This window comes from Zonotrichia leucophrys, chromosome 13 (assembly GCF_028769735.1).
Source record: "Zonotrichia leucophrys gambelii isolate GWCS_2022_RI chromosome 13, RI_Zleu_2.0, whole genome shotgun sequence".
NCBI classification, from domain to species: domain Eukaryota; kingdom Metazoa; phylum Chordata; class Aves; order Passeriformes; family Passerellidae; genus Zonotrichia; species Zonotrichia leucophrys.
The window spans coordinates 6,864,267-6,877,969 of NC_088183.1; the positions used below are offsets into that span (position 1 = coordinate 6,864,267).

The window sequence follows — 13,703 nt, forward strand, 5'->3', positions numbered from 1 at the left end:
CCTTGGGGGGAAGAAGGTGGGATGGGGGAGGTGGGGAAATGTCCAATCTTTTCCTTGCAAAGGAAATGTCCAATCTTTTCCTTGCTAACCACAGCAGAGGCTGATGGGGAAATTTTCCAGAGGAAATTTTCCCCCAAATCATTGCTCCATCCTGAGTCTCCCGGCACTCCTGGTGAGGAGGGGAGGGTTTGGCCCCTGTGTCCCCCAGCTCTGGCAGGACAGTGTGTGGGGATGGAGGGACCATGCACAGCTCTCTGGGCTGCACCAAGTGCCCCATCCACACACAGCAATCCCACACACTCCTTCCAGAGGCTTCTGGAGAGGTGCAGGACCTTCCAGAGACATTGGGTCAGACACCGGTGACTCAGCCCGGTCCCATGACCTCTGCTTTCTTCCTCTAGCCCAGTGAAAAGCCTGCTCATGCCTCGGAAGCAGAACCCTCCTTCCTCATTGGCACAGGCAGAACAGAAAGCCGAGCAGGGAGTTTTTTGCTGTCTCATTTTTGAGGCTGAGCTTTCCTGAAGTTTGGCTGTGCCACGTCAGGTGTTTACACAGGCTCAGCAGCTCCTCATTGCTGTGGTGTGGAACTGTTAAAGGCAGAAAACTCTGGCTCAGTTTTTTCACTGAGGCACAGGAGCAGATAGGAAGAATGGGTGGAGAGCAGGCACAAAATACAAGCACACTTAGAGGTGTCATGCAGCTCGATAAGGATTTTATGTTCCTGGGGATGAGAAAGTTTTTTGCAACCTATGTGAGTTGCCTGGGGCAAGTGCTGCTTTGAGAATCTGACTTGTAGCTTTTGCCCTGAGTTAAAGCTTCAATATATCAACACTTTGAAGGTAAAGCACCCTGTTGTCATTTTCCTCTCTCATGGTTAAGGAGATTTGGAAACATTTATATTGCAGTGAAGCAAGCCATCGTGATGTTTGAACACAGCAGCCTATAAAACACATAGAAAATGAAATTATTTTGTTTCTTGCATAAAGCAGCCTGGGAAGGATCAAGTCTAAAGATGGGCCAAACTCCAGAGCCAAGCTCTTTAGAGCACTAGATAAAATCAGCTATAAATCTGGATTACATCTTATACCTAGACCTAATAAATGTTTTCTCTTTCTAATTTTTGTAATGGCCTCAGGACCTGTGGATTGCTATGGGAGTGTTTCCCATGAAGGCCCCTCATTTCTGCAGCATGCGCAGCATTGCCAACATCAGCTGTACAAAGATCATGAAACACCTTAAAAAAAACAATCCCTTTTCTCTGTATTTGCCATTTGCTGGGGGTTTCGTTCTCTGCAGTTCACATTTTAATCTTTGCACTGCAAAAGGACCAAAGTTCAAAACTTGCTCAAAATTTGCTCAAAACTTGCTCAAAACTTTAAAAACAGATTAAAAGACAAAACTGGGAAAAGAGGAATGGACATCAAGAATAAAAGAGACCTTTGCAGATCTGAGAGAAAAATGGCAGGTGCTACAATTTGGCTTAGTCCCTCATTTTTTCCAAGAGAACCCAAGGTTTTTGTAATGAGAGGGTGCTATAATGCTCATTAATTTCTTCAGACTTTTATGAAGACAAAGTGTAACAGCAGAAATTAGATTAAACTTTATCCTTGGGAAAGAGTCTAATTAATTGTCTTGGAGAAATTATTAATGTCCTCTCTTCTCTTCCACTGCAGACAACTTTCCTGAGTGGTGGGAGCTTTTTGCACCTCTGAAAATAAACAGCCAACATTTAATGGAGTACAACGTTTCCCCACCAGCAGCTCTTACTTGTCTGCCACCTTTGGGGGTTGAGGCTGCCATTAATTCCTGTGGAGCTGCTGCTGGCTCACGTTCTGATGGAGGTTGCTTGGGCAACGCTTTGTAAAATCCGGGTCAGGATGCACAGGTCTAGGTCCCGCCCCAAGGGGTTTTTTCAGCGCTCCCGGGAGTTCTGCTCGGGGTATTTCCCTGCCCAGGGCATTTCCCTGCTCGGGGATGTGGTCAGTGCTCGGCCCTGTAGCTCCTCCCTGGCTCTGGCAGAGGAGGGAGCAGAAACTTTTGATGCCGTCCAAAGGGCTCCCTCTGCCGATTTCCTTCCCGGATTTTCGAACCACCGGCAGAGGCCATTTCAAGATTTGACAAACGTGCTTTATTTCATGAGCTGAAGGATATTCTAAGGATGCACTTAGGCAAGACTGCAGAAATGGGTGACCTGTGCTTTTCCTCCTAAACGAGGCACCCAGAGCACCTCGAGGCGGCCCCTGCCCCTTCCTGAGTGCTGGGCTCCCTTCACTGCTCGCCTCTCCAGAAGGAAACAGAGCGGATGCCTGAGGACCCGTTTGGCAGATTTTCCTGTTCGGGAGAATTCCCATGTCTGCTGCAGTGTTGCTGGGAGCAGCTGGCTCCCAGCTCCTCCCCGCCTGCCCGGGATGGCTCCGGGGCGGTGTCCGAGCATTGCCGAGCGGCGGCACCGCCGCTCCCGCCCCTGGCACGGGCGCAGCCTCGCTGTGCACTGCTCCCTGACATTATCCGGACATTTCAAGCAGCAGACTTTGGTCACTGCAAGCCAGTCCTACAATGTTTACATGTCAGAGAAATATTTACTTGCTGAAAGAGCTCTGGGGAATGGGAGATGACAGCTTTCGCCGGTTCAGGAATTATGTACCCATGTACAGGGCACCTGAACTGCCTGACCTCGTGCCCACTCACAGAAACACGTTCAGATGATGAAGGCAAATAAATGCCTGTGGAGCCTGACCTCGCAGTACAGTCTATAATGAAATAAGCTGGACCCATTAACAGAAGAAAACAGAAGCAAAATAATTTTGTGATCTGATTTCTTCCGTCCTTCACCCAGGCAGCTTGAGGTCATAACCCCTGAATGCCAGGTGCTTTGGAAGAGGGATAATGTCCTTCCAGGCAGCAGCTTCCGTTTGTGATCTGTTCTGGCATTGATTTTCTCTCAATAAACATTGGATGCTGTTTCCTTCACCAAGATGAAACACTTCTGTGGGAATGGCAGCGAGGATGCTCTGCATGGCTCCTCATCCTGCACCGCAGCTGAGCACAGCCCGTGGGGACATCCCTGAGCCCAGGGTGAGCGCACAGGGGACATCCCTGTGCAAAGGGGTGAGCCCAGCCAGGGGACATCCCTGAGCCCAGGGTGAGCACACGGGGGCACCACCCGTGACACCGCAGGGATCTGGACACTCCCGGGGTTCCCGGGCAGGGGTGTGCGGGGTGTGCAGCACCCTGGCACAACCACAGGAATGGGCACAGCCCACACTCTGCAGACAGACGGACCTCTGGGTGTGTGAGCGACACAAACAGACATACGGACACACGGAGACAGACATATGGACACAGAGCGACACACAGGTGGACACAGCCATGCACACACTCACACTCGGGCGCAGCCGGCAACACCCACGCACACCCGGGCACACTCTTGCACACTCTTGCACGCCAGGGCACACTCTTGCACACACGGGCACACTCATTCACACTCTTGCACACCCGGGCGCACTCTTGCACGCCCGGGCACACTCGCGTACACCCGGGCACACTCATGCACACCCGGGCACACTCAGTCACACTCCCTCCCTCTCCCACTCTCACCCCTCCCCTCTGCAGTCCCTCATTCCCCCGCACGAGGGCGCCCTTCGCTCGCTGCCGCCCCGCCCTCGGCCCCGCCCTTCGGCCCCGCCCTCGGCCCCGCCCGGCCCCGCCCCGCCCGCCCGGCGGGCCCGGCGCGGGCGCTGCGTGCGGGCGGTGCGGGCGGTGCGCCCCGCTCCGCTCCCGCTCTCGGCTCCGCTCCCGCTCCGCTCCGCCGGGGCCGCCGAGGCCGCGCCGCGCCCGGGACATGCGGCCGCCCCCGCCGGCGAGGAGGCGATGAGGCTCCGCAGCGGCACGGCGCTCACGCTGCTGCTCGGCTGCCTGTGCGCGCTGCTCTCGCTCTCCTGGTACGGCGCCTTCGGCGGGCACAAAGGTAAGGGGGGCTCGGCCGCCTCCGCGGGGACCCGGCCGCCGCCCCGCCGCCGGGGAGGGGGCGCGGGGACTCCGCGAGTCGGCCCCGGCTGGACCCGGGGGTGCGTTGGGATCCAGCCCCGGTGAGCATCCTGCGGGAGCTGGGGGATCCCTAAGGGCAGGATCCTGCTGGAGCCCCGCGGGTGCGGACTCGGCGGGATCCTGTGCGCCCCTGGCCCCGCGGTACCCCCTGGTCCCCACGGGACCGTGACCTGTGGAACCCCTGGAGCGACTGCCCGTGCCCAGCTGGGCGGGAGGTGCCCCAGCCGGGGGTCTCTGCTCGTCCAGGGCTGCCCACGGACGGTCGCGGGGCTCTGGGGTGATGGGCGGGCTGTTGTCCAAGCCAAGCGCTTGGCTTTGCTTTGGTGATGTGCTTCTTTGCACCCCCGTGTTTATGGCCAAAACCTTCATGGGCGATGGGAGCCAGGTGAGTTAAATCTGCGTGGTAGTGCCAGCAACTGCGGGGAGCTCTCAGATGCTGGGGGTTCTTTGGGCAAACTGGTAAGGGGAGATTTGGGCATCTCTGCATGCATCTCTTGTGGCTCGATGCTGAGTCTGGTAACTTCAGTGGATGTGGGACAGGTGTGACTGCTGTGGCTTCAGCACACGAGTATTGGTGCTGGCTTTGCACTGAGGAGGCAGCTGCAGAGCAGAGGTGCAGGGCCCTGTCCCGCCGAGGCTGAGGGGGAATCCTGTGCAGGTGTTACAGAGATGCTTGCTGCTGGTTTTTCCTGACAACACAATAGTTGCTTTTCTCCACCCAGTCTCTCACTGAGACAGTGCACTGGACTTAGTCTAGCCTGGAGGACAATTCTGACAGTCGCTTCTGAATTGTGTCTCTGTACTGTGTATGAGTGTGTAACCTCCTACACCTGTGGTAGTTGCTCAGCTCCTCCAGTTCCTGAACTTTTAGAGGTCATTAAAGGTGTGTGGTCTGACCAGGCAGGCCTTGACTCTCTCCTCCCATTGCTATAGAAGCATCTCTCCCTGCCACAGGTGAGAAGCAGCTTCTGCTGAGCAGAAGCTGTGACTTGGTGGATTTGCAGTCCTGTAGCACACCATGCACCATCACAAGGTGCAGTTTGCACATAGTGCAAGGCTGGCATCAGGGCTGGGGCAGCTCTTAGGGAAGGTTTTTTGGCTCTGATGAGCAGGATGACTTGAGCCCACCCAGCCCGTTCCCTGGCAGCAGGCTCGGAGTGCCTGGGATTTTGTCCTGGCAGCTGCAGGTGTCTGACAGGTGGCTGCTTGGCTTCCTCTGCCTCATTCATCACTGAAGGCTTTCCTGTTGTGCTGCTAAGGTGATTTAAATCCCACTGGAGCTGCCTCCTGCAGAGGTTTGTGTGGTGGGCGTTTGCAATGCTGGGGTGCTGCTTCTGTACCAGTGGATTGCTTTGCTTCTGCTGGTGATATTTTTATCACCACTGGCCAAGACGTTTATTTATCCCTGGCCAAAATGTTTACATAGCCAGGTGTTGCTCTTGTGTGCTGTTTTCAGGCAGGTGTACTAGACCACAGTAGTTGTGCAGGGGCAGAGGAATGCTCTGAGAACTGGTTACCACTGAGCAGAGGCTTTGCTTGCAGCTTCCTCTCATAAATAAAGCAAAAGCAGCGTGCAGTGCTGTGTGGGCTCTGAGCAGCCCCTCCTGCTTCCAGAAGCAGGGTGGCCAACCCCACCAGGCGCTCTGTGCTGTCTGGGCTGTGTTGTCCTTTGACACACTTTTATTTTTTAACAAGCAGCTTTTCCCTGTGGCTCGTGCAAGTGGCAGAGCGGCCCCCCGGGTACCCCTATCCCTGTCCGGGATGTGCGTGTTCCTCTGGCAGCAACAGATGCTCAGCTGCGGTGGCCACAGCAGGTCGGGCCAGCACGGGGGGCTGTGTCAGCACAGCAGCTTTCCAGCTATTGTGGACATTTACCTATCAGGCCCTTCTTCAGTACAGAGCTGGAGAAGACCTTGAGAGGTCGTTGAGTCCATCTCCTGCCCTCCGCAGCATCGCTGATAACCAACCCCTTCCTGACAGATGTTTGTCGTGTTTGTTCTTAAAAACCTTCACTGACAGGGACTCCTAAGCTCCCCAGACAATCTGTTTGACATTTAGCAGCCCTCATATTAGGTTTTTCTTATGATTTGTACAGAAATGTCTTTTTCTTCAGTTTAGTTTCAGGATTGCTCTTCTTTTTTTCCATCTGTTGGGAACAGGCAGAAAAGTTCCTTCTATCCTTCTTTGCAGCAGGCCAGTAGATATTTGGAAGTTGCTACCATTTCCCTTACTAATACAGATTAAACCACACTGGTTCCTTTGATCACTCTTTTTTAGGTCATGTATTCTTGCTCTGCAGTTGCTCTTGTTATTCTCTTCTGGACCATCATCCTTGGTGAGGGGTGTTGCTTAACTTGGGATAAAGGGCTGAAGTTGCTGCTGTATTTTTGCTCAGAAGACTGTGTGTTACTTCATACCTTTTACAAACAATGATCCTGTTTATACATCCCACTGTGTGTGCTTTTCACTTTTGCCATAGGTGACTCATGTTTATTTTTTCATCCCATCAACCCTTCAACTATTCCTCTCCAGATGTTGTCCTGCTTTTCATTCCTTATCTTGTGTTTGCCTGGTTAATTATTCTTACCAAATTGCATTACCTCACGCTTGTCCTTCTTGAACTGAGTCTTTTTTTTTTTTCCAGACTGCATCTTCTAAATTATCAGGATTGTTTTGAATTCTGATCTTGTCCTTCTGCATTCCTGCAGTCCCTCTCATCTTGGTGTAGCCTTCCAGGGCAGTTAGCCTGTTTTCTCTGCCATCAGCCAAGTTGTGGATGCAAACACCAATTGGTGTTGGATCTGGGATGGGTTCCACTGGAAAATGCTTCAGTAGAGCCCCCAATCTGCTCAAAGAGCAGTGCCCTGTTCACAGCTGGTCTTCCCAGCAGTGGTGGTCCCACCTTTGGGCAGCTCAGGCCAGTCCCTGCATCCCTGGCTGTGTTATGGGCATGTCCCATCAGACATTTCAGAGGTCTCTTAAATCTTTGTTTCTTCTCCCTTTCCTGCAAGTCCTGACACCCTGTCACAGAAAGAAATATGACGGATTTGATGTGATTTGTTCTTGATGAACAAAGGGTATCTCTTGCTGAAGTTCTCCTTGTCTTCTAAGCATTTCAACTGAAGTTAAGCTGATTATTCTATAAATTCCTGTCTCCTTATTCCCATACCTGTATTTTTCAAAGATAGGCTTTGTGTTTGCCAGTCCTGTAACATCAGTCATGCCCTGTGAGTGACTGGAGACAGCTCCCAGTGCTCCTGAATTGCTGATGTCGTTGAGTTCTGGGGAAGTCTGGCAAGGTGTCCTTGTTGCCTCTAGTGGGGAATAATATGATATTAAAATGTAAGGCATTGCAGAGTCTGCTTGTCTTCCCACTTTGTGTTGGGAGGACAAAACAATTAATTGAAAGAAAAAAAACCAGAACAAACCATCTCTAGAGCTGCTTTTCCAAGACCAGCTCAGAGCTTGTTTACCTGCTAATGGTGTTCTGCTGTGCTGTGGTTATTAGTACAGTTTTGACCTCATGGTCTGCAAAAACAGACGCTCCCTCTTTCCAATTATAAATGGGTTTGAAATAGTCTGCTGGAGTGGGAAGAGAAGGGCAGCCTCAAATAGCACAGCCACTCACCCAGGCAGCAGGTGTCCAGCATCACGCCCGCTCGGAGGTGGGCCACGTGCTGTGCCTCATGGTGGTGGGTGTCTTGGCCAAAGTCTGATATTCTCTCTTTGCTGATTTTAGATTTCAACGTGGTTTCACTTCCCAAAACCTGCCATGCAGAAAGCTCTTTTGTAACCTGGTGTCAGGTGTTGGACGTGTAGGGCTTAACTGTGGAGGATCAGGCTTCAGGAAGGTGCAGGCAGGTGCGGGTGCCCAGTGTGGGGAGTCCAGGGGACTCAGGACTTACTGAGGAATTAGTAAAACCAACAAGGTCTCATGACTTTAGGTGAGTCACAAGTACAAATGGGATGAAGGCAAACAGTTTAACCTACTAATTAAATTGATGTGGTTTTTTCATTTCCAGTGGTGAAAACTGTTCAGTTATCATCCATAATGTTTGTTCTTATCTTGACTGACTGACCAGCCCTGTGCTGTTTATGCATCCCTTCTCTTTGCCCATTGCAGCCTATGCCAGAACCATAAATGCTGCAGGATATTTGGAGTTTAAGTGTTGAGATTTGATTTTTAACTGGACAGGAAATTTTAAATCTCGTGGTGAACCTTTTAGGAGACTCCCATTGGAAATGCTCTGTGTAGAGATTGGCATGACACCTCCTCAGTATGGCTGTGTTGTAGCTCAGGGCAGGCTCTGTACCCGTGTTGCCTGTGCAGGTTTCCCCTGGCAAGTTTTTTCTCTGTCAACCTTTAATGATTTCTTGTTACTCACTGCCAGCCAGCTCCTGGCATCCATTGTAAACCCTCAACTGCAGCCAACTCTGTACCTGTAGGTTTGCCTGCAAAGTGAGGTTGCTGTTTGCATGGTGGCTTCACACCCCTGAGATCAGTTGTGACTGTGTGGTATTTTGGATGCTCACCTTGTGGGAGCTGTTTTTCCTGTGAATGTTGTGGAAATGCTTCAGAACACATGCAGAGCTCCTTGAAGGACTCACCACACGGCTCCTGGCTGGGTGTCTTGGTGCAGGTCTGAGCACAGGGCTTCTCCCTTGGTCTGTGGGTGTGGTGAGGAGCAGGATGCTGGGTTTGCTGGCTGTGGGGCACTGGCTGCAGCGTGGATGTTGCTCTGCAGCAGCAGGGAGGGCTCAGGCAGCGGCTCTGTAAGGAAATATCCCTCGTGCAGTGCCGTGCACGGTGGGATGCTCTGCTCATTGGGGATGTCCTTTGTGGGAAGCAAACTTTGTCCCAGAGGGATGTTCCTCTGAGGGTGTTTACAAAGTCTTCTTCTATAGTGCATAAAAGCCATGAACACTAATCCTCTCTGGAAGCAGCAGAGTCAAAGCTCGATATTGTTAAATACGAGCCATGTCCTGCGGCATGCGGGGTTCCCGCTGCTTTTTCATTTCTGTTGCCTGCACCAGCTTGACTTCAGGTTTTTGTAGTTTCTTTGAGGTCTTGGGCACTGCCTGCAGCGAAATGGATACGAGTGAAAGCCCTGGTTTGAGCTGGGATCACTTCACAGCAGCCCTTGCAAACGTTTCCCAGCAGGAGAGACGCCAGCAGGAGACCCTGCAAGTGCTTTTGAGGGCTGAGGAGGTGCAGGCAGGGACCTGGCTAGGGAACCATGGAGTTTGGAAATCTGTCATTGAAATGCATGGTGAATAAAAAGGTGTGCAGGAGCATTTCTGAGAGACTTAACGTGGCCTGGGTGGTGCTCAGCAGACATTGTGTGAAATTGGTGGCTGGAATGCAGCAGCGTTTGTAAAATTACCTCACCTGTGACTTGAACAAATTCATCCCAAGAGCGAGAGGCACTGTGCAATCTGTTGAAATGCATTTATTAAAAGAAGTTGTTCATTGTCTGGAGTCACCTGTATATATGTTTTGATTTTTTGCAGTTTTTTAAAGGCCTTTAAACGGGGCTCTTGGCCTGTATTGTGTGTGCAGGTGCTGTGTCCCATTGCTGCTCCCACACCAAGAGCTGTGGGTGTGTGATGCAGTTGAAGTTACAAGGGCTCTCTCCTAACCTGTGCTCTCCAGCATAGACTTGGATTCATGTCCTTGCTGTGCTGTGTCCCTCCCAGTCTTGGAACAATCGACTGCCTGGTTTCATGCCTCAGTTCCCATCTGCTCTCTGGGGACAGTGGCATCTCTTGTCACAGGGCTTTGGAGGACACTGCCACGCTTCTGTGACAGCAGGGTCTGTGTCAGTGCACAGGAGAGGAGGAGTCAGAGGAGGTTAACACACACACCCCCAATTACATCAAGTACTTCTCTTGGTTTACTTCTTTTGCAGAACAAAACTCATTTGCGATTCCCTTTGATTCATCTAAAACAAATCATTGATTTGTACTTATATCCTGAATGTTCATTGATTATTCACTTAGTGTTTAATGTAAAACACATCTGAAGCTGGCTAGTTTAAGTGAAGCTGCCACTCATCTCCAGAAAGCCTTGAAGACACTAAGTGCTGGAGAAATTGCTTTAGCAAGGCTGCTGCAGGTAGGCTTGGATTGTCCATGGTTCTCCCTGTTCACAAAACCCAAACCAGTCACCAAAGGACCAGTTTTTCTGTTTGTGGTATAAAGAAACACAAACAAATATCCCTACTGGAGTGCCTGGCTCATCCACAGCCACGAGGACTTGGAAGGAAGCCCTTGAGGCTGAGCCACCTGCCTAAAAATACTTGGAGATGATGCTTAACGTTCTAGGTGGAGATTTTCCATATCATTATTATGCCAATTCTAATGTTCAAGTTTTCTTTTTCGTGAGAGAGAGAGATCAAGAGGTTGGGAGATTGGGTGGCTGAAGAGGGCTGCTATGGTGGCAGAACTCACTGGGCAAATTAAAGGATTGTGGAAAGTATTAAAATAATCAAAGGGCTTCAGCGGAGGCGGGCAGGTTAGCATTGTTAGGAGGAGAGGCTTTTCAGGGAGGGCTGATCAAGTATCTGCTTAGCAGCTTCCTGATACAGGCAGAGGATTGTTGTCTTTGATGGAGGGAAAAAAAAAATTTCTGCCTTTTCCATTTGAATTGCAGCATAGGGGGCTTTTTATTCAGCAGTGCCCTTCTTGGGTTTATTTTCGAGCTTATATCAGGCTTTCCTTTCAAAGCAGGAAAGTCTGGGAGTGGCAGATTCCTGTATTAAATAATCTCTTTCTGCATTAATTGTGTCACTGGCCAATTCTCCTTCTGTTTTTGTCCCGGTGTCAAGTCACATTTGAGTCTCCAGGATCAGTGCATTAGCATGGATGCATCTCTGATGCACAGAGACAGCTCTGTAACTCTGTCTTCTCTCCTGCCTGCCCCTGCCTTGCCAGGGTTTAAATATTCTATCCCTCCTGTGTTACATACAGGATAAATGCTTACCTAAAGGTTAATCTGTATTTTGAAGTGACTAGACATGCACACAAAATTGTCTTTGATGCAAGATATTTTAATTTCTGCTTATATTAAAGTGGACAGCAGTAGTGTTAAAATGTAAATCATTAGGCTTTAAAGAAGCTCCTGGGCAAAAATTAATCTCCACCTGTCTTTTATGTTCATGATGAGTTTTGTTGCTTTGCAGTGTCCATTTACTTGTGGCTATAATTGTCACTCTGTGGTTTAGGAGTTGTTGGTAGTGGGATGGATGCTGAACTGTGGGAAGAGCAAGGTATTGGCTTATGTCAGTGCTGCTGTCTGGTCCATGCCTGTTCATCAATGACTTTTTAGACCATCTTGTTCACATTTTCAAGTCTGCCTTAAAGTACTGAGGTTTCTCTTCTCTCCCTGCAATGGCAAGAGCTTTCTGGAAGGTTCAACCTGGAGACCCTTTTTTGTCACTCACTGCTTGTACTTACGTGGCAGCACATCCTCTTTGTATTGTCAGTGTTCTGAGGAGTGTCATGGCTTAGGGAGGAGGCCTGTGGTACCAAAAGGCTGTGCAGCCTTTAGAAGCTCTTCTAAATAATCAAAGAAACACTTCCAGTTCTGAGAAATTAGCTCCTTGAAGATCTCTGTATATATATTTGGAAATTGAAAACATGTAGTGGTTTAGTCCAAGTGTAGTAGTGAGGCCAGCCCTGCCAGTACCAAGAACTTCATACAGAAGCTGGAGAAGATTTCTGAGGGAGAACTAAATTTCTTTATTCCTCCCCAGAAGACAGTCAGGAGAGTAGAGCTGCTGCACAGTGTCCCCAAGTGAAAAACAACAGCAGTGTTTGTCTGTGTCCTTTGCTGGGTGAATGGATGGATCTGGTGGTGGCTGAGCTCTCTCAGACTCAATCACAGACAAATACCTGTCAGATGAATTATTCAGTTAATGCTGGCAGAAGTGTTGGGGTGGTCTCCCCTCCCTTTGCTCTGTGCCCAGACTGTGATCTTTTACTTCTATTTGATCTTGCCTTTCATGTTTTAACTATTCCTTTTTCGTGCCATCTCTCATTGCTCTCTCTGGAGCTGGCTTTGATATCATTTTTCTTTGTCTTCTATTTCCCTCAGTTTCCTCCCTTTCTTCTTCCTTTGATATAGTAGAAAATGACCAGGATGGAGATCTTCCCATGTCTTCTCTCTCTTAATCCTGACCAGTTCAAGTTACCCACTTTTTGAAGAACTTTACCAGGTACTTACCTGATAGCATGTCTTCGTTAACACCAAGCAATGATTTTGGGTAGATGCTGCCTGGGAAGAAGATGGTGCTGGTCCTTGTATGAGTTTCAGGGGCTGTTCTGAGTCCATCTGGGTCCCTGGAGTGCTGGTGAGGCCAGGCACAGCCCCCAGGGCAAACCATCCTGACCCCAGAGTGAGGATATGCCGTGGGGATGTTTCCGCAGGTGTCACATGTGGGGTGGCTGGTGCTGATGGGCAGCAGGAGCTCATCCTGCACTTCACATACAGAGCTTCAACTAAATTGAAGGAAAAGTGAAAATTGTGTTTAAAAGGAGATTAATTTGCTAACTTTGAGGAGCGAGAAGTATTTAGGAAAAAAACTGGAAATGCAAATTCTGGCTGAGCACAAGATTTGTCATTTGATGGCTGAAATTCTCCACTTTGTTGTGCCAGTGAATCCACATTAAACATGTATTTTCCCTGAGCTAAGGAGCTGACCTGGGTGGGGGAGGTAAGTACTCAGAGTGGTGGATGAGCATAATTAGGACATGGATTGTGGGTTGGCTCAGTATAGATCAGTTTGTGTTTCGTTAATGTCTGGTTCCACCCTGTCTGTCTGTTTTATTGGATTAATTTATTAGTTTCTGAAAGTGTCTCTCCAGTGAGCTAAAATATCTATTTACTGTAAGTATTTGGTTACTATGAAAAAGTGTATTTGGCATGTGTTTGGCAAATATTAAGTACTCTCTTCTGTTTCTTTTGCAATTTAATCTTCTATTTATCTTGGGTATTGATTTCTGAAGGCCTTGGTAATTATTTGCTGATCTTGAAAACAATGATTTTAGAGGCTCAAATTACTTTTGTAATATTAATCATTACCTTGGTGTGTTTGCTTTAAAGGATGGGGTCCCTCTGACAGCTCCAGGGTGGACATTTACTGTCTGAAACGATGCTGCCATCTTAAAATAACAAAATCATTACTGGTGTTTTGTTCCCAAAACTAAACAGATACTTGCAGAGATGCAAACCTGGCAGTTGCAGTCAGCTCATTAATTCACTGTTCCTCTTGATGAGAGGAGTGGCCAGATTCTAAAGTCAAATAAAAATATGGTTTTATTCAGTTTCCAAATTAATTTTGTGGTGTGTTGGTCCCAGCTCCGGTGCAGGGCTGGTGGGACAAGGGGCAGCCCCACTCTGGTGTAGTGGAGCTCTGCTGGGGGGGAGAGAAGCCACACTCCAAAGGGTCTCACACTTGCAAGTGAATGTGGTGCCATACAGAGGCACATCTTGCTTTGGGGGAAGGTGAGAAATTGAAAAGTCTCTGCTGGGAGCTGAGTAATTGGCACCTGCTATTATTGTGTCCCTCCTCCCCCTTTTAATAACTTGTTTATAGAGATACCTCTCCTACAGATCTCATTACACAGCCATAAAGCACGATTCTTTAAAAAATACA

The 13,703-nt window shown here is 49.4% G+C and overlaps 1 protein-coding gene across 1 annotated transcript in view; it reads left to right on the forward strand.

The window, feature by feature from the left end:
* The first annotated feature begins 3,723 nt into the window (after window positions 1-3,723).
* Window positions 3,724-13,703, forward strand: part of MGAT4B (alpha-1,3-mannosyl-glycoprotein 4-beta-N-acetylglucosaminyltransferase B) — a 50,365-nt gene continuing 40,385 nt past the window's right edge. The window contains exon 1 of the mRNA XM_064724817.1: window positions 3,724-3,967. Coding sequence (XP_064580887.1) covers window positions 3,871-3,967 — 97 coding nt within the window. The 5' untranslated portion in view covers window positions 3,724-3,870. The remainder of the gene's footprint in view (window positions 3,968-13,703) is intronic.